The sequence below is a fragment of the Anoplophora glabripennis genome, unplaced genomic scaffold, assembly GCF_000390285.2.
Source record: "Anoplophora glabripennis isolate ALB-LARVAE unplaced genomic scaffold, Agla_2.0 scaffold2, whole genome shotgun sequence".
Lineage (NCBI taxonomy): Eukaryota > Metazoa > Arthropoda > Insecta > Coleoptera > Cerambycidae > Anoplophora > Anoplophora glabripennis.
The window spans coordinates 2,066,612-2,092,341 of NW_019416325.1; the positions used below are offsets into that span (position 1 = coordinate 2,066,612).

At 32.5% G+C, this 25,730-nt stretch overlaps 1 protein-coding gene across 1 annotated transcript in view; it reads right to left on the minus strand.

The window, feature by feature from the left end:
• Positions 1–20,618, minus strand: part of LOC108916131 — a 61,819-nt gene extending 41,201 nt beyond the window's left edge. The window contains exon 1 of the mRNA XM_018722335.1: positions 20,292–20,618. Coding sequence (XP_018577851.1) covers positions 20,292–20,618 — 327 coding nt within the window. The remainder of the gene's footprint in view (positions 1–20,291) is intronic.
• Positions 20,619–25,730: the final 5,112 nt, after the last annotated feature.

Genomic DNA, 25,730 nt, shown 5'->3' on the forward strand with positions numbered 1-25,730 from the left:
AACTACCTTAAGTTAGTGGAGCATTAATTACTGTCCCTAAGTCATCTAACAACAATGATAGTTCCATTTGGCCGAAGTCCTTACAGTAGAAAGTCGTAAAGATATCAAGGGCGGAAGGGTGTCATCCAGAGTGTGACGTAAGTCGCGAGGCTATGCAATAAAGGGAAAAGGAGATTCATTTCGCGGCAGTAAATACGAGAGCCCGCAAAACGGCCTGGCTCGAAAAGAAGATCCGTGGCTGGTCACAAAAACCTAATCGATACAAAATAAAACACCGGCCCCCACGAACACCCTTTATTAGAATTCTTTTGTACCCACCAGAAAATATTACGCCAATCTATCCTTAAGCGATAATATGGACCGGGAATGGTCCGGAATAAATTTTCCAAGTGTCAGTAGATCGGCGCTTAAGCGCGTCAATTTATGGTTGAAAGTGGCTAATATAAACCGACGTTTGCATGCCACTTAAAATTTGCACAATATTTTATTTATTTATTTGGCCACGTTACTCTTAAAGGAAAATACACTAAGAAAAATGTTTGCTTACATTAAAATACACAATTTGTGCAAAGGTGTAATTATTATTACCTTGTTTTTTGAAAGAATAACATGTTCTATTACAGTTTTATTGTGTAATATTGAAGTTTGAGAGTGAAAATTCCGGTCTGAAACATAACGATTAGTTATAATGCACCTACGAATTTATGGTGGCATTTCCATAGTGCCGTCGGCGCCCCCTAGGGGCGTTTCGCTTAAATTAATACGGAGTTGTGTAAAAGGTTGTAACAAGATTGAATTTAAGGTAATGGGGATACAAATTGCCTCAAACTCCATAGTGGTGGGTTCTCTATTTTAAATGCAAATTATGGGTACTCATGTTACATCTTCAAATTATATCTACGCGTTTTATCCATTATTCCCATCTCTGACATTATCTCTATTTCCTATTTGGCAATGTCAAAACATTCCCACTTAATAGAATTAACAGTTCTCTGTGCGGATATAGAATTCCGACGTAACGATTTTTGGCGCTTAAGTTATTCAATTAAAAAGAACACACAGTACAGTTATTTTACCTTTGAACGATAAGAAAATATTAATTTCTAACGTTCTGGAAATAGGTTGCGGTGGTTTGTTAATCCAGAAAACCCATTCACAACTTCGCAATCCTGAAAGTACATGTATTGTCCACTCGGTTAGAATACGACGCTGGGAAGCTTAATAGCTCGTAATAAATTTATATCGCTAAGCATTAATTCATAGGAATTAAACTCTCTACCTTCGCCTGAAACAGGAGTATGAAACACCCCTAGATTAAGTGTTTAATAAATGTACAAAGCGTAATCGGAGCGTAAACGGAGTATTCTGAACACAAATATTTTAAATAAAGAAGAAATCAATAGATTTACTCGTTTGGTCTCCCATGTCCGTTGAGTGATTATTTTCAGGGCATTTAACAAGTTACTTTTTATGGAGAGTCTCCAAAATCATCAATTTTTGAAAACGAACTGGAAATATATTTCTACTGATTCCTGAAATATGTTGTTTGTAGTGTTCAGAGGACACACTTTCTTTAAAAAACTACTAGTCAATAAATGCGGGCCACAATACACGTAGGTTGCAAAAAAATTATGCGGATCTTCTTTATTCGTTTTATTTAATTTTTACCAATCTTTTGAATAGCTGGAAAAATAGAACTTTTTATTTGGTCCCTAAAAGTACTGGAAAAAATGTTACAAACCAATTCGAGGGCGTAGATTCCGAAAATGTAATTGGATTTTGACTAGGATGTCGATTTGGACCGATTTTGTGGCTCTGTGGTCTATATCTTCAAAAGTAAACTGCTTCCGGAAAAACCGATGGCATTTTAAAGTTTTTCATGTCTGATTTAACATTTCATAATGCTCGGAGAATAAAAAAATTCAAAAAACAGCTCCTCTGTCGAGTTTTAGAAGGATTACATATTTAATTTTTACTGATCTTTTGAAAATTAAAAATTATTATTTAGCCAATAAGAATTCTGAAAAAAATATCACAGACCAATTAGAGTACATAGATTCCGAAAATATAATCAGATTTTGCCTAGGGCATCGATTTGGATGGATTCTGTGATTCTGCGCCTATTCTCGATCAATTTTCGCCTGTAGCTCTGAAAATAAACGAGATTCGAAAGTCTTTCGTAACCATAAAAAGTATTTTTGCGAAAAAATTACTCCTTCGCACACCGTTTTAATTTTTACCAGACTTTTGAATAGCTTTTCTGCACTCTCCAAGGTTCGTTCTTGCATTACATGCAATGTGAGGTTAGGTTTTGGCGCGCCATTGTTAATGGAAATCCTGGAATAGCCAACTGCGTTGCAGGGGCGCAGCCCAATCTCAGTATTCCAGTATTGGATTATACGTCAAATAAAAGCATTCAACGGCATCCACCCCGTCACAACTCACAGGGAAAATCATTCAGCCCTCTTGATTCACAGGCCAAGTTTAATCCTTATCCTTCACCTCACGATGACGCATCCCCAGGCGGTTGGCCTCCCTCCAAACATTATCTAATACTGAGAGCACGACGGGTTCGAAAAAGAGACATAAATAGGAGTAAACGTTTTGCGTTACTGTTAAATCTATACTTTCGGAAGCGGAAAGATAAGACGCCGTGCCGCGTTATCTCGCTTATGTAACTTTCACGACTCCGGGAAAAGATAATTAATTATGTCATATTTCTCTTTCTCACGGCCTACTTAGACTTGTATCTAAATATTATGTTTAAACACCTAAGCATATTTCAAATATCAGTGAAAGCTGTAAAATCATCCGAATAATAGGTACGCTTAAATATGAACATAAAATAGACGTTTTATTTTCAGCGTTTCTTCCGTAACTTTTCACACATTTATTCATTCATTCATGCGGGGTCCTGAAATCTTAGAAGCTCTTTGTATAAAATGTCTATAAGGGATGATTTTATGAGAATTTCCACACCCGTAAACATAGTTATTCTAGTATTATGGAAAATAGGAAAACTGATGAGATGGTATGGGAAATTAATGCATCCTTTATCTTCACCGTTAAAAGTTGTCATAGCATTGATTTTTATTATTACTATTTCAGTTGGCAATTAAAAACAATAGACCGTTTTAGTAGTGACGTCACATACCCCAAATAATAGGCAACCCATAGTGCACATTGTCATGTAGAATTTCCCAATATTTTTACTAGACCGATTTTCGACTTTATGTACTTTGGACATAAGTGCCAAAAAAATATCTTCTTTGTCATGACCCTATATATCGCGATATTCTGGCAATATTAGAAATAATTAAGAATTATAGAATTTATATATACAGGGTGTCCCAGAATAATGTGTATAACGGAAAACCACAGATTCGTGGACTCAAAATAAGCAGATTTAGGCTAATTCACCTATATCCGAAATCGCTTCGTTTGGCCGCTAGATGGCCTCAAGGTTCGTGAAAATTTTTTGAATTTTGTAAATAACTTCACACCAATTTATCTATTACACACATGGCCAGCAAATGGAACAAACCAAAGAGTAGTAAAGAAAAGCGACCACAAATGACGACAGCGATGACATATCAACAATATCTCACTTGCGTATGAGGCTATTCTTCTCGAGCATGCGCATTAGGAATAACACGGCTAATGTAAAATTTTTACTTTGTTCAAATTTAGGAATATTCTTTTATATCATTTCTTGTAAGTTTTAAGCACATTACGAAACACGTTTTGGTTCTTAAATACTTCTAAATCTATGTAAATAGTACACAAGTCTGTACAATTACAACTATGACAATTTGTTGAGGGTTGCTTAATTTATGTGACGTCACACTAAAAGAATCTATTCTTTTTCACCGGTTAGTGGTTTGCCATTATTCGTTACATTCATTCATAACCAAATTATTAATAGTAATGTCGCTATTTTTAGTTGACGGTGCCAATCGTGCAATGTTGGTTGCCTAAGCTCGCCATCACGTAGCTTGTAATCATTTATGAAGATAAGTACCAAAGTAATAAAGTATTAATTATACACAAATAGACCCCTTTCCTAGTATGACGATTGCAATAAGTTATTGCTATAGCGATTAATGAAAAGTTTTTCTGCGTGTAGAAAAAAGGGCAGTATACCGTTTAAATCGTTTTATTTTCTCTTAGAATTTACAAAAATTCACCTGAGAACGGTTTCAGACAGGCGTCAGTGTGAAACTAACTACCCGGCAAACTCCGTTTCACATTTTGGGTAACCGCATTGTGAATAGGTAACAACATGGAACGTACAATCTCCTTAAGTGCTTTCTAGTCATTAGGCTTTCAGCCGAAGTGGAGCAACAAAAGTTTATAAACAATAAAGTGCCAAGAAGCATAATTCACGCCGGTTCCCAGCTGAATCTCTTAGGAATCCAACGGCAATAAACTTTGAATATTTGATGTAACTATTTATATTGTGTCTAACGCCTCGTGAGGAAAATGGGTGTTCTTCAATGACGGGTAATTTGTTCTCTTGACTTCACCATTGGGGTGGTGGCGAATTTTACTTGGCAATCGTGGGGGGACAGGGTACAGAACAGGCAAAAATAATAGGCGTTGTGTAGGTGTTTAAAGACTACTTCAATCAGGGTTGCCAACTACATAACTTGGGGACTAGAAGCGGTAACAAAGGAAAAGAAATGTGGACCCCTATCACCCCCGGTATGTTAAAATATTATAAGTTCCTTTCTTGGCCATCGACAGACCCAGTCCCGTAATTCTGTTAAAATGTATAAGGTCCTAATAAAAACTTTGATTGATGTACAGCGTTGCGTTGATCGATGCCTCAAATTGAAAGTGCATTGTTGAAAAGCTCGGGAAAGAAGTAAGCTCCAATAATACACCATTTGGGGCTGTAATTAAGAAAGAGTCGCAAGAAACGACAATTACGCCGGAGGGATAGAAATTTGAGAGCTGAGATTGATATTTTTTACATTGCGACCAGACCAACTTAGTTCGAAACCAATATAAGAGTGATGCGAATTTGAAATCCAAAAAAATCATTCTTAAGCGCAAATACGTCAATAATCGATCAAGATAAAATACTTTGCGCCACTTAGATAAGGTAATGAAATCTCTTAAATCGATGAATTTCACAAACTTGTAAAATAAGTTGTTATTATTTTATGGAACTTAAGGCAACAAGTTTATTAATTTTGATGAAGTCGAGAGAGTGAGACATCGATCAATCAAAGCGTCATGTTAATTTTATGCAAGATAACGCGCATCAAAACTGTTGGTCCCGTTTTTCCTTGAGGAATATTCAAATTGGGAAAGGGTTGTTTCCAAAGATAGTTAAGTGGTTTTGGAATTTATTTACATTTAAAAACCAATCTGCTTTTAAATGCGTTTTTTTGTGATTGTATTCATTCGCGTAAAACCAATTAAAATTTTACAGTCGATTATGTTGTCTTTTTTCAGTTTCAATAACCCGTTCTATAACGAACACCTGTTTTCATTTTCCAATATTTATATTTGGCAAATTCAGCTGCTATTTTAATCGCAGATATATAATGCCGGAATTAGAGGACGATGACTGAAATTTTCAATTTTTGCCAGACGTCACGTCGGTAGCTTCGGAATAATGCAATTACGGATTATGCTTATGCAAAATCAATAAACAAGTACAAAGGGATTTGCTGGTATTTACGATCTGTATGGCTGGGTATGGCGTGCTAAAAAGCGCAAATGATTTAAGCGGACGTTTGTTCTTTTTAATTTTCGTGATGGTTTATTAGCGGGCGCATATTTCACGCTAAAGGTGAAACACATCGAATAAATTGTCTGAAAACTTAAATGGTATGTATCGTTTCACAGCATCTTAACACAGGGTGTTGGGAAAAACTGTTTATAATAAAACTGAACAGCGCAATTCAAATTTGAAAAAATATTAAATATACTTACATATTTTTACCCCTGTATAAAATCCCGTTTAAAGGCTTTAGCTACGCTTATTTCCATTTTTCTAGAAAAATATGCAAACATTTCTCAGAAAAAAAAACAAGAAAATATAGCAAGTACAGATATTTTTTACCAAATTTTTTTAATGAAAGAAAAATGAATAGAAAGTTGGTTAAAAAAAATTGTAAAGCAATTTTAACTAAATAAAATGAACGCATTTTAGAAACCTTTAACCAGTTTTTTTTTGGAGGACACATTGCGCAATATTTTCCAAATTTTAATTTATTTTCCAATAAAGAAAGCTTAAAATAGTTTTATACATCGCCTTAAAAAAATGTCGAAGCAATCTCTGTACCACGTTAAACATCTACAGACATTTAAGTTTTTATTTGTCAAAAACTAATACGGTAAAATTGTTAAGTCCAAATTTATGGAAAATTAGTAAACTTTTTGAACTGTGAAAAAATAAAACCTGCGCGGAAATTCCTGAAAAATTTCGCAGGCACGAGGACGAATTGCCAGACGAGAAAATTTGAAAAATAGTGGCAAAACTTACCAGGAATGCGAAAATAACCTCAACGCAACCTTAACCTAATACGACACAAATACAAACAAAGCAAGACAACGTGCTTTCACGCTGGAAATCGGGGATACACTGTAGAGAGTATGACTCATCGGCTATATATAGAATCCAAGAGTGACATCAGAGACCTCCAATGGCAGGATGGAGTAGGAGCTTGCGCTTCAGCAGGACGAAAGCTCGCTGAAATCGATGGAAAACCATGTGCTACACAGGTCGGGGCTAGCCAGACTGCACTGCAGGATTTTTCATATACTGAGGGAAACCACAGCGAACGAAACCCCATTACAATCTATTTCTAGGAGATACAACTTATTTTACCCCGGTATATATATTTAAAAAGACTGCTATGAATGAATATTTTTTTGTATATAAATATAACGATTTTAAAATACGAAAAAAAAAAATTAATAAATAAGATTAAATTGACTAAGGGAAAAACAATATGTGGTGCACACATCGGATTTTTATTTTCTACGAACTGTAAATAGTAAAATTTGAATACGTTTTTCCGGGAATGAATATTAAACTTTCTATTGTGTCCGTAAAATAAACTAAGCTCGGTTTTGGCGGCTTTTACAGTTTACTACCATGAAGCTTCCGAGCAGACCACTTCAAATCGTTTTTACCGTTGCCGCTTTATCCCGACCAAGAGAACTTTTGCGTCGCTGGACAAATGTTGGACACTTAAATTGTCCTGCTGGAAAATAACTTGTCACGACCTATCCCCCTATATTTTTCATTGCCATAAAAAGGGACAGTTATTCACAGTGTTTCCCCGTCGCACGGAAGATGAGACAGTATATTAAGACCGCATATATTTGTACCATAAAATGTTAAGGCGACCGATATTTTTGTATACACTGCTCGACAGTAACAATTGCCATTTTACAACGACAGGACTGATTAGGCAATACATACCAATTAACAATAATTTAAAGTTAAAGGTAAAGTTAAACAAAATCGAATTCAAAAAATATGTTTAAAATGTAAATCAATCTACCCAAATTGCTAAATGGCTACAAAATTATATATCCCGTTCACAATCGCATTTTAAATAAAATTACGTAAAATTCAATGGCGAATAAAATGTATAAAGCAATAACGGTATCAGGATGCCCGCAATTAGATTTAGAGATAATTTTATATTCCCTTTGAATAACCGCAAAGCAGGAGCTGGAGCTGAGCTTACAAAACGCTGTACACAATACAACGGGAATAATTTAGATTATATTTTATTTAATTACTAGATAATAATCGATTAATCAAATACGCCAGAATGGCCCCAGGCAAATGGACTTAATCGGATTTGAATATAAATCCTTTTTCGTTTACAAGATAATGGAACATGATACAATTAATTTTCGTTGATTACAGCTTTTTAGTACTTGTAACTTACATGAAAAAATTAAAATATTTTTTCCCTATGTCACTACCGGATTCTAGTCCCATTGATTTTTAAACTAAACTCTCTATGTGGCGTGTTTGGCAACATTTTTCAGTCTTAATTTTGATTAATTTTCTTACTCTTTCACATTACTGAAATAATCTACAAGTTATCCTAAATTGCTTAGGACATTCTTTAACATTGCAAGCTTCGAGGCTGCTATCACGCAAAGCTCAAGAGACTTGAGGACTATTACATCATTTCCAGACTCCCATACATCTCCAACTTAATATTTTATCAGACACTTTATTCGATACAATACAAGGCACGCTCAGTTTTATCAAGCAAAAAAAAATCAACAATTACGCACATATTTGTATCGAAGGGATTCGTTTATACTCATGGAAAGTCTGTTTAGCTCGTAAAACGGAACTGACACTCATTGATAAGTTTGAAAACATTATTTTCTTCTGTGTTATAGAATTATTAAACAAATTAATAGCAGTAGGTAAAAGAGATTTCTGTCCAAATGGGAATTTAAGAAAACACAGAAAATGTTAGCGTTTCATCGGAAGGGGACATTTTGAATAAAATGAATTGGTTTTGTCAAAAAAAACTGTTTGTTCTTATTTTTAAAAAGTCCTGTTTATTTTGAAACGCACCTTGTATATTTTATTATTATGAATAATTAAAAAAAATCAAATTCAATTCAATATATTCAAATAAACTATATTTTTTAATCTGTGTGATATTGCGGAAAACAACATTTTTTATAATAGAATTTTTAGAATGTTTGGGACTTATTTGAATCAGTTTAATATCAGAAAACCGTGTTATCTTAAATTCCTATTTGGCCAAAAATGATGGTTTAATATTAAAAATGCATCTATTTATCCAAATATGTATATAGACAGAATTATCTTGAATTATCTTCGTCGTTTTTTCGTTCCAACGGCAATAGTGTGAAAATGTTGATTTGTTTGTTGCAGCGCAAATAAAATAATTTAACAAAAATGAGTTTTATCCATGCGGCACAACACCATTGAAATTGAATTATAACTCTGTAGCGCTTAAACATGGTCTGGCATCATCATAGTACAGATATATGTGGCTATTAATTCCAACGATTCATATTTATCCACGTGCCGGCTGAATCGTCTGTAATTTTTATAATATTAATCAGAGGATGAACGTGACTTTGAGTTATTTTCAGCCGATGGGAAGATAACCCATCCCGAACCAGAATCCCGATAACAAGCGTTCTTAATTTGTCAAACATGTTTATGATTGTATGTATTTTTATACTGCCCTTAGTTTTATTAGTCCTTTAATCTCTTACGATGTATATGACTTACCTGTTAGGGCCATGCAAATGAAATTAGTATTAAAATCTAGAAAGTTTCGAAAAATTCTAGTAGCACAAGTCGATGCAAGTTATTAAAAAAAAGAATTTTCAAAAATTTCATTATTCGTTTTCGTGATTTCATGGTTAGCATCCCTAAGTAAATCACCCTGTACATATGGACAAAAACTAATAATTGGAAATTGTTTTAAAATCGGGAGGATTGTTTCGGAGGTGGCGAACAGAAGTTCGCCTCTAAACATTTTGTTTTCCCATTAATAAAGTTGGATTACATCAGTTCGTCGGCCATCAAAAACTCATTATCACATGTTTTATACTTTTATCGAGCCCCACACAATGGCCAGCCGCTAACACCGATCAAACAGGATAAAAATGTACAAAAAGTATGAGAAATGCACAAGTGACGGCCATTGTTTATCAAAAAACATGCCCGAACCGATCCTTATAGATACAGATGTTGCCACGACAGGATCGTTATCATCCTAAATCCGGGATGAAATAGATAATTAATATATTTTCGCCATAACCGCTTCAGCTTGTTTCATATTTTAGTATTTCCTAACCAAAAATTAATAATTTTAATTTTTGATAGTGGTGATTAAATAAACGCTGGATTTATCAGATTTACTGTAACTAAAATAAAATTTCATCCTAATTTTCTTAAGCTATATTATAGTTTATGTATATTCCGTAGGAAAGATTACTAAATTATGAAAGAGACCAAACCCTTCATAAATACGTCCAAATGAACGTTTTTGGACTCGCTGAAAACACTGATTTTGTCAGATTAACATTAACATTATAGTTGTATATTCCGAGGTATATTCTGTAGGAAAAATGACCAAAACATGAAAGTGCCCAAAACCTTTATAAAAACGGCCAAATATACGTTTTCAGACTCGCTGAAAACGTTGGTTTTGTCAGATTTACACTGACTATAAAATAATTTTGTCTTAATTTTCTTGAGCTACATTATAGTTTATGTATATTCCGTTGTAAATATTACCAAAATATTAAAGTGCCCAAAACCTTTATAAAAGCAGTCAAATATACGTTTTCGAACTCGCTGAAAACGCTGGTTTTGTCAGATATACTCTAACTAAAAAAAAAATTTTGTCCGAAATCTCTTGAATTATAGTTTATGTATATTTATTCTGTAGGAAAAATTACCAAAATATGAAAGTGTCCAAAACCTTTATAAAAGCAGCCTAAAATACGTTTTCGAACTCGCTGAAAACGCTGGTTTCGTCAGATTTACTCTAACTAAAAAAAAGTTTTGTACTAATTTTCATGAGCTATATTTATAGTAGGAAAAAATTACTAAAACATGAAAGTGCCCAAAACCTTTATAAAAACGGCCAAATATACGTTTTTGGCCTCGCTGAAAACGCTGGTTTTGTCAGATTTACTCTAACTAAAAAAAAAAAAATTGTGCTAATTTTCTTAAGCTATATTATAGTTTATGTATATTCTGTAGGAAAAATTACCAATACAATATGAAAGTGCCCAAAACCTTTATAAAAACGGCCAAATAAACGTTTTCAGACTCGCTGAAAACGCTGGTTTTGTCAGATTTACTCTAACTAAAAAAAAAATTTTATCCTAATTCTCTTGAGCTATAGTTGTATATTCTGAAGGAAAAATTACCAAAATAAGAAAGTGCCCAAAACCTTTATAAAAACGGCCAAATATACGTTTTCAGACTCGCTGAAAACGCTGGTTTTGTCAGATTTACTCTAACTAAAAAAAATTTTGTGCTAATTTTCTTGAGCTAAGTATAGTTTATGTATATTCTGTAGGAAAAATTACCAAAATATGAAAGTGCCCAAATTTTATAAAAACGGCCAAATATACGTTTTCGGACTCGCTGAAAACGCTGGTTTTGTCAGATTTACTCTAACTAAAAAAAAAAAAATTGTGCTAATTTTCTTAAGCTATATTATAGTTTATGTATATTCTGTAGGAAAAATTACCAATACAATATGAAAGTGCCCAAAACCTTTATAAAAACGGCCAAATAAACGTTTTCAGACTCGCTGAAAACGCTGGTTTTGTCAGATTTACTCTAACTAAAAAAAAAAAAATTGTGCTAATTTTCTTAAGCTATATTATAGTTTATGTATATTCTGTAGGAAAAATTACCAATACAATATGAAAGTGCCCAAAACCTTTATAAAAACGGCCAAATAAACGTTTTCAGACTCGCTGAAAACGCTGGTTTTGTCAGATTTACTCTAACTAAAAAAAAAATTTTATCCTAATTCTCTTGAGCTATAGTTGTATATTCTGAAGGAAAAATTACCAAAATAAGAAAGTGCCCAAAACCTTTATAAAAACGGCCAAATATACGTTTTCAGACTCGCTGAAAACGCTGGTTTTGTCAGATTTACTCTAACTAAAAAAAATTTTGTGCTAATTTTCTTGAGCTAAGTATAGTTTATGTATATTCTGTAGGAAAAATTACCAAAATATGAAAGTGCCCTAAACCTTTATAAAAACAGCCAAATATACGTTTTTGGCCTCGCTGAAAACTCTGGTTTTGTCAGACTTACACCAACTAAAAAAAAAAAAATTGTCCTAATTTTCTTGAGCTATATTAGAGTTTATGTATATTCCGTAGCAAAAAATACCAAAATATGAAAGAGCCCAAAACCTTTATAATAACGGCCAAATATACGTTTTCGGACTCGCTGAAAACGCTGGATTTGTCAGATTTACTGTAAGTAAAAAAAAAATTTGTCCTAATTTTCTTGACCTATATTATAGTTTATATTCCGTAGGATATATGACCAATTTATGAAAGTGGCCAAACCCTTTATAAAAACGTTTAAAAATACGTTTCCCGACTCGCTGAACACGCTGGTTTTATCAGATTTACTCTTAACTAAAAATAAAATTGTCCTAATTTTCTTGAGCTATATTATAGTTTACGTATATTCCGTAGGAAATATATTATCAATTTATGAAAGTGCCCTAACCCTTTATAAAAACGTCCAAATATACGTTTTCCTACTCCCCGAACACGCTGGTTTTATCAGATTTACTCTTAATTAAAAAAAAATTGTCCTAATTTTCTTGAGCTATATATTTATGTATATTCGGCAGAATATGAAAGTGTCCAAAACCTTTATAAAAACGGCCAAAATACGTTTTCGGACTCGCTGAAAACGCTGGTTTTGTCAGATTTACTCTAACTAAAAAAAAAAATTGGCTTCATTTTCTTGGCAAAATTTTACTAACCTTTCGATTTGGATTTTGTGAAGTTAAAACCTAGCTATTAGCTACTGGTGTTTAATGCGGCAGAAAGAAAATCCTGAAAGCCAATAAATGTAAAAAGTCTCAGTTGTAAGTTTAAAAACGTACAAAACACAATTTAATAAAGTTTCCCCCTGGCTTCTTTATTTCGAATGCAAAATTGTGTTTTAATATCACTCAAGCCGCCATAAAGGGTAGAGTTATGTAAATTTTACATCTGCTGCGGTAAAAAATACCGGCGACTTTGAAATCTCTTTGATTGCGGCTCCTTAATGAAACCCATTGTTTTCAGACTGCATCTGACTCTCAATTAAATGTGATCATTTATTTTGCATACTGATAAAACGAATAATTCCGATGTTGAGGCTACTTTGCAAAGAATCTTATAAAAAATATCCATATATACACCGAATTAAATAAAAAAAACAAAAAATAATGCGGCCGAGTTAATAAAGGATACACTGAGAAAAAGTTCGCTAATGGTTGGTAGGTAGTGGTACTCACTTGTTTTAGCAAAAAAGTTATATACAATAGAGGGTAGATAAACAATTCATTTGTGGCAACTAAAACATTCCTGACAACCAGTCACTGGGAATAAGTGGATAGGTCATTCAACTGAGGCTGCTAACACTAACGAAAATTCCTTACTGTAGTAATTAAACAATGTTGTTACTAAAACTTTCAACCCAATGCAATTTTGATGCATTAATGATAAGTGAATTAAAGGCAAGTGGAGGTAAAGCTGAAATAATTTAGGATTTCGAATAACTCAAAACTCAAGTATATAATTAGATTAAGGCATGCATGGTTACAGTATTATGTACGTATGTATGTATGTATGTATGTATTAAGTTAACTTTTTAATTGTAGATTAATTTTATTTTCAGTAAAACGTTAGAGAATAGAACTTTGTTTTGGAGTAAATTTTTATCTTACCTTAGAATGCTTATTCATTTGGCACAGATAAAGAAATATTCAGCTCCAAAAAGTACTATAATCGTTGGTGAATTCGGTAAAAAAACAAAGTGTTGAAATCAGTAATAGCGAACTACCAATAAAATGTAGTTTTTTACGAAAATTACAATGTCAAATTTTTGTTAATTAAAGTGTAGCAAATACGTCACAAATAAAAAATGTAAACAATTAAGTTTGAACTAGACAACATATTACATGCCAAAACAACACTTCTTATAAGTATTTTTGAAATATAATATCTTTGAACATGACTTGCATTTTTTACCGACCTTTCCAAAAAATAAATTAACGTAACCTATGCGGAAAATTTAAAATATATGTTTTATAACTATAATTTTACCAAATTAATTAATTCCAATGAACTACCAAATACATTGCAATATATATTTTTTACCAATAAAGAGACGCACAGTAGTAGTAAAAAACACACCTCGTTAGCATGGTTGCATAATAATCAAAGCTACACACAAAAAGCACCTTGAAATATACATGACACCAGCACAATGATCTATGACGCCGACTTGAAATTATATTACGATGTGCAGCATCGGAACACCTCGTCTTTGTTCGTGACTCAAATTAGCGGGGAAAAAGAGTGAATGTCTGTACCACCAATTTTTTTAGCAACATATGGTCGGTTTTTCTTAGTGTAGTGTACTGTTTTTGCCACGGCTTTTTTTATTTTCAATATCTAAATTAATTTAGCAGTAAAACGAGTTGACCAATAATGAGTGAAGATCGTTATATTCAATCAAATACTTGTTTGTAATTCGGTAGATATTTTGTAGTAAGTATTACTTTTCAATATTAGTTCAAAGTTTTATTCTACAGGGATGGATATTTTTCCCACACGATGTCTTTTGTAATGCAATCTTCTCTACCTATTTCTAAATTTACTTAAAAGTAGTGTATTTGTTGCATATGAACATTGCTCGTCATCAGCGACCAAGACGTTTTAAAAACAACATATTTCGCATTCATTTTAAAACAACGGTGGTCATTTTTAACAAACATAACAATCACATAGTGCTGTGTGGTTGTAATATTACATGTACTTTAGAATGGCCTCGGCATAGAACAATTTCTAAAATACATAGCGAACGTAGTTAACATAGCGTTAGCATTTAAATTTTTATTACGTTTTGAAATAACGATTGCTAGTAAAGTTCTATCATCTTCAAATGCATGTATTTAAAGTTGTCGGAAGTTGCGAAGCCCGTGATGTATTGAAATTCATGGGCAAAACCGGGATATCCATCTTAGAGCTCGAATCCTGAATGGCGTTTATAAAAAGTAAAAATATAAAGCCATGTCTGAACCATAAACCTTTCAAGTTAGCAGATTTAGTATTTACAGGTGTTTTTTATTGCAGGTATCTCACACTTTTTCTATCTCAGACAGATAATTGAGAAATTACCTAACAACTTTTATATGTTTTATGACACCTTACGTAATTTATTATATGAGATTTTAAGCTCGTGGAAAAACGGAAAACTTTATTTAATTAGAATGGATTTACCGAAATATATTGCTCTGTCGAAACTAATTCTAGTAACCAATCCACTTACGTTCTTTTATAAGAAACGCAGCTGACTGCCGGATTTACAGTTCGAACATATTTATTATTATTTCAAATAAAAGTTCACTGATGACTAATTTAACATTTCTCAATGCAAGTTCTGGAAATTTATTAAAAAAGCGAACAAAATCCACATTGTCAGAAACCGATTCGATTTGTCTCCAGAATTTTTTGCTCGGAATATAAGTATATTAAATTTTCTTTTTATGAAGATTTCCCCCAAATGTATAAAAGTGTAGTAATATCGGTTTATGTTCCGCCATTTCCAATCTTCCGAAACAATCATAAAGCCATTTTACGGCCTATAAAAATATTGTTTTTACTTAACTAACAGTGCATTTTATCCAACATAATAGAGGTATTTAGATCCACAAGCATCCTCAGAAAACAATTCGTTTATATAGGGTGTTTCAAAACAAGGCGAAAATTGAAACAGGAAATAGAAAATAAAATTTAAAAAAATGGCGGAGTCGCCGGTGAACGACTAAACCGGTAGGCGGCCATCGAAACTGACACCTGACACTGGGGCATCATTTATGGTCAGTACGGCGATTGTTTGACCCTTGCCTCCAATAAGGGTGCCTTGTAATTTGATAATAACTTCATTAATATGGGGAGTGGACTGTCTCAATTCACCCGTGAAAAATGTCTTTATTTGTCTATCTAGTGTTACCCATCAAAACGCTAATTCGTTCGGCTAAATTTATGCGCATCGAAAACATTGTTCGACCCTTTACTTCGATCGAAGTACAAATTATAATCTACCAGGACCGACCAAATTTAAAAATAACCATTGAACAGAGAATATAAACAATATCTACTGTCAGTTTTACTAAAGATATCGAATTGAATTTCATATCCGATTGTGTAAAGTGTGTTTTTTAATATACAGGGTAGGTATGAAGCTAAGGGGATGGCAGAAAGCGAAAATAGTTTTGCAAAAACAGGTTGCTTTTGTGTGACTTTTCGACGTGTTATTTTAAAGTCACCATTTGAAATTCTGATGTCAATAAGGACGAAGCGGGCACTGTGTTTAGATTGTACTTCTCAGATGTCAATGACCTGATTTAGACGAACAACAAATTACAAGAAAAAGCAAAATATAAATTTTATTCAGTTTTCTTCAGCAAAACTTTCTTATTGGTCGATTTCTCTCAGTGTACTTCTCATTGGAATCGAAATACAATTTGTATAGTGCAGTGTTGTGTTTTACCCCGATATAAATATTGTAGCAAATTGTGTCAATTCAACTGACAAAATTTTAATGTAGAATGCCGCATTTTCTTCTCGTAGTAAGTAAAGAATTTGTACGTCAGTGAAACAGCGGCCTTTCCAATAAGAACCAATCTGGGATGTCTCGTGGCGACGATTTACAGTTACTCCATGAAGCCGTAATTTTTCTCTGGCGAACAAAGTAAAAATCAATCAGTGGGGTTGAGCTCAACTCAACCCGTATTGGGATAATTGATTGCACATATTGGATCTCGGATCTGAGAAAATAGTGTCCGCAGCTCTGCTAATATTGAAAATAAATGAAACGGACATAGAATTGTCCGGCGCGTGGAAAATGGAAATGTGAAAGGGTGGAACTGGATATGAGTACTTCCAAATATTTCCGATTAGAGGAGTGGTGCAATTCCCTTCGTTTAAATCGACGACTTGACTGACGTCCTGTGAAATCGCAATATTGCACTCGGTTATTCGATTGCGGATTTCGGGGCGCGCTATTCCCTCCACGAACTTATCGCGTTACCCGTTACAATGCACAAAAATTTGTTACATATACCGAAAAAAAAATTGTAAGTTCTCTAAAAAGACTTCTTTAGTCAAGAATAATATACACAAAGAAATATTTACTTAAATTATTTAAAAAAAATAATGAAATAAACCCTTGCACCAAATAAATCAGTCACGAGTTATTTTTATCAAAAAAGTTTTGCCCCACAGCAGACAATACATCACTACATATACAGTGTGTCCCGCATAAGAACCGACACAGAGCAGGTGCATGTAGGGGTGTCCAAAATATTGTAATTGAACCAAACTTACCTATATACAAAGTTGCACCCCTGAGGAGTTATTAGCCCCCAAATTGGGGCCCTAAATTTCGGAAAAAAATTAATATCTCTGCAACACTTTACAGCAGAAGAACCATGATTTAGTTTTATTACTGGTTTTCTTTGACTATCATTTAAAGTTAATTGAAGCACTACAAGGTGTTCATTGGGGATGACTCACCCCTAAAATTGTACCGAACTTTCTTTTCATTGACCGAATTGAAAAATAATAATATTAATTCACAGCACAATTTAATTTAAAAAAACTTTATAGTTTAAAAAAAACGTATTAACTGACACAAGATTTTAACAGTGTTTATTAGAAAATAATCGAAAAGTCAGTAGTAGGCAATGAATTTATCTTTCAAACTTGTCAGTTAGTAATAAAATTATTTTATTTCAACAATTGCCTCTGATTGTTGTTGAAAAAATATCAACTATTATTTTTATTTATTTGTGTTTTTTACTTAATACAATATTCGCTCATTTAAAAACTACCTAGGTACTTGTTTCCTTTTTGTAGAATTAGGAGAGAAGTGAAGAACAAATTTATTTGGCCAATTGTCAAATTTGAAAGATAAAGCCTACTACTACTGACTTTTTGATTATTTTCTAATGAACACTGTTAAAATCTTGTGTCAGTTAATACGGTTTTTCTTGAAAACCAGAAAGTTTTTTAAGTGTAAAAAAAAATTAAAATTAAATTTTGCTGTGAATTAATATTACTATTTTTCAATTCGGTCAATGAAAAAAAAGTTCTGTACACTTTTAGGGGTGAGTCATCCCCAATGAAGTGTTTCAATTAACTTTAAATCATATTTAAAGAAAACCAGTAATAAACCTAAATCATGTACCAAATTTGGTTCTTCTGCGGTAGTGTTGCAGAGATATTAATTTTTTAAGGGCCCAACTTTGTATAAGGTGTATAGGATTTAAGTTTGGTTAAACTGCAATATTTTGGACACCCCTACATGCACCTGCCTTGATGTCGGTTCTTATGCGGGACACCCTGTATATCTCGCACGTCAAAAAGTTGGTGACTGGAATATTTTTAGTCTCTTTTTATTTCTGTTTTCTCTTTTAAAAGTTTTGTCATTCATTAAAAAAAAAACAGCTTCAATCAACAGGACGAAATTTGAGACATTTTCGGGAATACCACTAGCGACATTAAATACACTACTTATTGTCACAGAAAATGTTACTTTTGCAACAAATATGAATAAAAGAAGAATGCAACCACATCTTTCTTGGCATTTTCACAATCCCTTACTGTTTACGTAATGTCTGCAAGAGACAGCCCATTCTACCTCTAATAATTCAATTCTGATTTTAACTCAAAAACAAAAAATGTTTTCAGTTACCCGTTTCATAAACAAATGATGATTTATCTGCATGTACTATATTCTTGTTCTAAATATATAAAATAAGCAATATGTGTTGTTAACGACAGACAGATCGGCATGAACTATAAGAATAACAGTTGTTTTCAGATACATGTCAAGGGTATGAACCAAACTGATATTTCTATCTTTGATATGTACAGTGCGTCTCATTCTCGATGATATGTTAGTATCTCGTTTATTATTAGAGATAGAAAGTTGCGGTTTTTTGGTAATGTGGAGGCCACTTTCTGGATTAAGTGTTTAACATAAAGATGATACTGTAAAATTTTTGTTACTCTTTGATTTTTGTAATAGGACAAAAATAGGAATAATGATTCAATTAGTGAATAAATGCTTTTAATATATTTTTCTAGTTTCCCCTGTAGGCGAAAGTTTAGGCCTTCGACAGCGGCTTCCTCGGTGTATGGATAAACAAGTAGGGCTTAGACAAAACACTGACATATTACGTTTTAGATCAACGAATGTTTAGCGTTTAAGGCATCGCCGTCGAAGACAAACATTTGAGATTAGGGCTGATGACATGTCGGCACGTTGGGCAGAACTTAATTACTGCTTCATTAAACTGCCAGGCGTAGCTTAGGGAAACTTTGATTGGAAGTAGTTCGGAAAATACTGAACAGCTTTATCGAGAGGGTTTACTATGTTTCCTTCGTACGTTAACTGAATGAAGTAAACTTAATGACCCATTTTTCGCGCTAAACCGTGATTTTGCAGAAGTAACGCGTCGGTTTTAAAATAAATGGTCATTAACGGTTCTAGAGACAAAGTAAGTCTAGAAATATCAACAAAACTATCAATAAAATATTTTCGAACCCCCAAAATAAAAAATTGTTAGACTTTGTGCATAAACGACATATTATTAAACGAGCAATGTTCCGTTATGGAACATAAAAGGCCGCTAGTTCAAGTTTCCGTAACCAGTTAAAATAGTAGGCAGAAATTAAAAACCAGTTCATTTATTGTCATTATGTAGTATTTTCCGCAAAATCACACACTGTACGTAATGTAATTATTTAAAAATATATTTACATGTTATGAGACGAAATAATGACGAGCTTAAGCTGGCTTTGGAGATTGTTACGGTCTCAAAAGAACAATGACGATTTTTTTAATGGCACCCTCTTTTTAGTTACAAGAGGTTATCGCTGTTGTTAATTAGAATATTACAGATATATTAGTATCTCTGCATTAGTTATCAAAGAAAATTTATGAGTCGATAAATCATAACAACAGTCAATGACATCACATTGTTTGTTTGTAAATCGATCTCTTCAAGATGTATGGAAGCAATAAAAAAAAATGTAAAAAGACTGCATCGATTTTGTATATACCCCGTATACAAACATATATAAACCTGTTTACTAAAAATACATCCCTTTGTACGGCCAAGCTAAGCTGTATTTATAGATGGGGTTTGGAAGATGACTAAGATTATTCCCCAAATATTTATAGTACGGCACACAGAACAATGAATACTTATCTAGGGTTAAAGGATCAATATCTAAACACCAAATTTAGGACAACTTAAGCATGTCACAGGAGGAAATAAAAATTGTGTTACTAAAATATTGGGAAATGAGATGAAGGGTTGATTGCCAATCGAATCATAACCTATCCTTCTTTAGAATTATTGTGCGTGAAGTAGGTCGTTATCATCCACCTGTAGGTTTAAGAACCATTTCCACCGGGTAGGTTGGTTAATATCAATAAGTGTGAAGGTGTGTGAGGATTCTAAGCTCGAAGACTTACCTTTTTGCCAAGAGTCGATAATTCCTCGTTGCCTCTAATGAATCTCTCAAACTTGAAACTGTTGGACCTGTACAATTCGTTGTCGGCTCTTTTGCTGCAGAACCTCCTAGTGATGGCTCGAGATTTGCAGGATTTGCAATCTTTTACAGAATCCCAATCAATATTAAATAACCCGCGCGTTTTTTTGTTTTCCTGACTCGGGCGCCGTCTTGATTTGCTGCGTCGCCGTCTTCTTACTTTAACATTTTCATCGAGATTGGTCATGTGAGCCTCGACATCTGATTGTGTTCTTTTGGAGAGGCCAACACGTTTGAGCACTCTTTCCATTTCCACGGTGTAATTGTTACTGCTATACTACGGGCTGCGATGCGCATCACGCGCGCGCAGTCAGCTGGTTTCGATTTGGGGTAGACGCAACGCTACCCCAACATCCACGTGCGGTTGACAGCAAGTAGGTAATATTTGCGCTCTTCTGCGGCACTGGGAGAGGCGATAGGATTTGAACGTGATGACTCTTTCCCGGACTTACTCTTCGAATTAAAGTTTTCATTCTGTTAGAAAAGGAAATAATTCCCAGTAAGAAACTGCTTTATTCTACGTGTGAAATATAATTTTTTCAAATCAAACGAATAGTTTTTGTATTTAGGCAATCAAATTTTCGAAACATAGTCTAAACAACGGACATAAGATTTGCATTTTCAGAACATTGTTATTAATAGCGGACTGATGGAAAACTGCACCAAAATTTAGCTAAGAATTTAAGGGTCGCAGAATATTCATTTATAAATACGGAAATTGAAGAATGATTTAGTTAGTAGAACACACGTTAAAAATCTAACTCGAAACTGACGAAAGCTTCAATACATATAAAAGCTGTCTTAAGATTTTTTACAATACACTTTTCGGAAACTGCTAATAAATTCTAACACAATTAAAAATTGAAAAATATATATATACCTTTCAGCTTATATAAACATCGAGTACAACTTCATTAATTAAAGTGACTTGAAGATCGCTAACTTAAATTTTTTCTGTATTTCTTTGACTTTGAACTGAAGAGCTAACTGGAAGAACTAACTCAAATAGGGCAGCAGTTTAAGACATGGTCAACTTCTTTGGTTGTCAGCAACTGGAAAAGGTAAAACAATATAGAAGTTTGGGGAAGAGAATAATTTGTTATAAAAATATAAGCAATTGGGCATAAATTATGAAAAAAACAAATTAAACGATCCTTAATTATAAAATTCAAAAATTAAATTAAAAATTAATATATAGGTATTTAAATTAATGATTTTTCAACTACTCTTGCCATCTGTTGGCAGATGTGTGTACTAAGGAGTAAACATGAAATCGATGTTCTGCTTTTGAGCAGATCGGAATTATCAAGTTTGGCAAATCTCCAGCTTATTTAAAAAAAGGCGTTTGATGTACCTAATATTTGTTAGCTTTTAAAATTTAAGGAAAATTTGGAAAATAAATATGCCCAAAATTAAAAGCTCTGACTAGATTTGCTTTCAGAGCGACATCTATCAATGAACTACGGAACTTTACAGTAAAACTAGGTACGATGAACAGAAATCATGTATATTTCAAGTGGTATTTAAATTTACCACCATCCCCTCTCTTTTTGCTCAAACACCCGCAAATTTAGATTTGCTTTGAATTAATTTAATAGAGACTGGCTACTTGAATATTTTTCTCTTATCTAAACTATTTTTGTCTAATAAAAATATAGTTTTTAAAGTGGAAAAACAGAAAATGTTGAATGAAAAGGGCAAGGGAATTTGAGAAAATAAGAGACACGGTGAATAATAGAACTTAGAAGATTTATTTGAGTAATGGATGAATATTTACATATATAGTAACATTTACGTCTAATAGTATGAAACAAAATTTTGCCAAAATATAGTAACACTATTTAGAAACTGGTAAAATAGAAACAAAAATAGAAAAGAAAACTTTTATTAAATACACTTCTTTATGCTATATGTATAGAAACACATTTGGATACAAAACTAATTTCGGAGAGAGCTAAAGAAAAATTACACTAGCTGTTTTTTTTAAAAAGATTTTTATTTAAGTAGCACTAGCACAAATTATTAACAATACATTTATTGTTTTTTTAACATCCATTAAATAAAGTCACCGAAACTGTGACATCCTATGATCAGAGATGTTTCGCAGATAAAACTTTTAAATCTAAATATAATTTATTATTTACAAGGATTTATATACACTGAGAGTTTAAAATATGTTTTTAGTTTGGACCACATTTTGACACAAGTGAGGAACATATGATCCATACTACAAATTGTTTTTACTTAAAAACTGATCAGTCCATTTTACAAAGACACTAAACCATTTGGTTAACTCACTGGAACTGAATTTTTACAGAGTTCGACGCAATCTACAAATTTAGGCTCAACAGGAAAGATTATTGCTGAATTTGTATCTACCACTCTACCTGAACATCTTTTTAAGTGTATTTATGATGTTCTTATATCAGATAAGTATGACCAAAAAGAAAAATGAAAATATATGTATTTTTATAGTACATAATACTAATAATAAAAATAAATATTGCACCATTGCAAATGTGAGTGTTACTATCAACAAAGAATACGTAAACATGATGGTTCCTTGAATTTGACCACTGCAACATATCCAATAACTATATGGGACTGCAAGACAGGATAAAATATTGTAAACATTCAAGTGATCAACTGTATTCTGATTTATTATTACAAAAATCATAAAAATAACAAAAAATAAATACTTAAAACTTATTGACTGAGCCTTTTTTCTATACAACTCATTTGTAAATTTAACCTTATGTGGACAAAACCATACTGAATATATTACATATTTCACTAAAACCAAACAATGAAAAGTATTGTCTTGATCAAAATCTGAAAATGAACAATCCATTTTTTGAGATTTTTCATATTTTGAATCCCGATATTACATAACAAGTGCCTATTTCATGAGATGAACAGAGAAAAGGCATTTTGAGAAAACTTAAACATTAAAACACTTACACGCATAAAGGAACATATATGATTTAAAACATTTTTCGGATATGGTAAAGAGTATCTTATTACACACCAAAAACCACAAGAAGTTTTTAAAAAGCTTGGTATATATACAAGGGGTCAAAAAAAACATATCCCAGTCCTATTAACATGTTTCTTCAATTCTTAAAGTGCCGCAGTTGCAATGTAGCCAAACCCAAAAATTGGTAACATAACAACTGAATCATATTTGCACATAATAAGAAATATTGGCAAAGGAATCGAATTACATAATCAAAATAACAGAGAATGTAATGATTTCTACAAAAAATCTTTATTAATAATGTTAAACCTAAGTTTTTGGAAAATCAAATCGCGAAAAAATAGAAAATTTTATAGGAAACTGAAGTATTACTAAAGAAATTGCTTTACAGGCTTGTTTTAATGTAGCTGAAAATTATTTCTTGTATTCTCCAATTTCAATGAGGACTAGTAACAATATATTTCTTGCAGTCGTCACGTCTTCTTTATTTTTTTTGGTGTTAGCTCTTTATAACAGCTATAACACCTACTAAAATTAAGAAGCTACCACTTTCAGAATGTTTCATGTTTATAAAAAATAAAAAACATACTTGTCTTATGAAATAAAATAAATAAAATGATTTTCTATTTCAATAGGCAAAATAATTTAAGGGACATGATCACAACAAATACACAGTTTATTCTTCATAATTAGACCTTAATGAAGCAGAAATTATAATTATAAAGGCAGCGAGAGTTGTGTATTTTGAATAGTATTTGCTTTGCGACAAGATGTTGAAAACAAATTTTAGTTAATGAGTTGAGAAAACCTGAAAAAATTGTCTTCAATCAAATTAGTTACTTAAATACAGAAACAGTTCTCATAAATATTGGAACTGATAAAAAACCCATACATTCTTTATAAAAGTACTATCACAACATATTACTTACAATAAACTTCTAAACAAAAATAAAACAGTTTTGTCATCTCTGATCATAAAATGTGTCATTCCTTGGACTAAAATTGGTTTATGTTCAATGGTAATTTAAATACTGATTTGTAAATTCTGCGCTTATATCACAGGCAGGAGACAATAAAAATTATTAAAAAAAATGCTGTAATGTTATTGGCAAATATAAAAAGGTTATGTTTCAAAACGATTGATTCGGTAATCCCTAGGACCACGTTCAGATCTTATAATGAAAAATCTCAAAAAATGTACAAAGGACACTAAACGAAAAATAAATTATCATGACTTCTAATATTTATCTAATCTGAATATGTTATGTATCTAGATTACTCCCCTACCCTGGACATTTCACATTCAAGAGAAACTATCTATATCCTTATATTTTATCTAAAAATAAATTAAAATATTGTAACAAAGGGATATGTACAGACATTTTAAATTTAAATTAACACTTTCCTTAAAAAAAAAAACTGTATGCCACTTTTATTTTAACAGGTGACTAGAAAGGCCAAAAACCCACCGTGACAGTACTAATGGCAGTTCATTGATAATTGGTACATAAGACTGACTGTTTTAACACAACCTGTATATAGGGCACTGATGGTACCACTTCCAAATACTCTGTTAACAAAAGTAGCAATGGCAATACTAAATATGTTAGTTACATCTGCATGTTTTTACTTAAATTGCTAAAATACTGGGATTTAAAATGAAACTGGCTGTCAAATTTAAATCACGTAGAACATACCATTTTGCAAGTTGTGGATGTCTCCTTTCTGCATTTACCCAACGTAGATCTGTAAATGTAATATAAAATTCCAATTCAATTTTTTTTATCCAACAAAAACCACACCCTGTTCATTTACTATACAACATAAAAATTATACATAATTTGTAGCACAACTGGAAGGTTTCTGTACAAGAGGATACTCAAATCACCAAACGACTTCAACAAGATTACCACCAAACAAACTTAAGGAAATGTACGATTATGTCAAACAAATTAAAAAAATGTCAAAGATTTCAAAGGAATTCTCAATTAAAATACATCATTAGCAAAATATTATTTGCTAGTATTCAAATTCAGTCTATAACAAATTCAGGTGTCTCAAACAAGTCAGAAAATAAGTCAATAATGTAAATAAATACATATACAGACGGTTACAAATTCGCTTCTCACTACAGGGATCTTGGAAACGGTAAGAGATACGAAGTAGTTTAAATGGGGACAAAGTTGCATAATCAGGGGACCAACATTATGCCTCTAAAAATTCAAGGCTAATATGATTCGTTTTCAAAATATTTGAAAAAAAAAAACCGAAATTTTGTAAATCCGTTTTTGTTTCATTTCAGCCTTGTTTGAGGTGATATTGAAAAAAGAACACTTTCTCATGGCAACTTTTTTCCTCTATCGAACGGCATAAGCAATTTTTGTA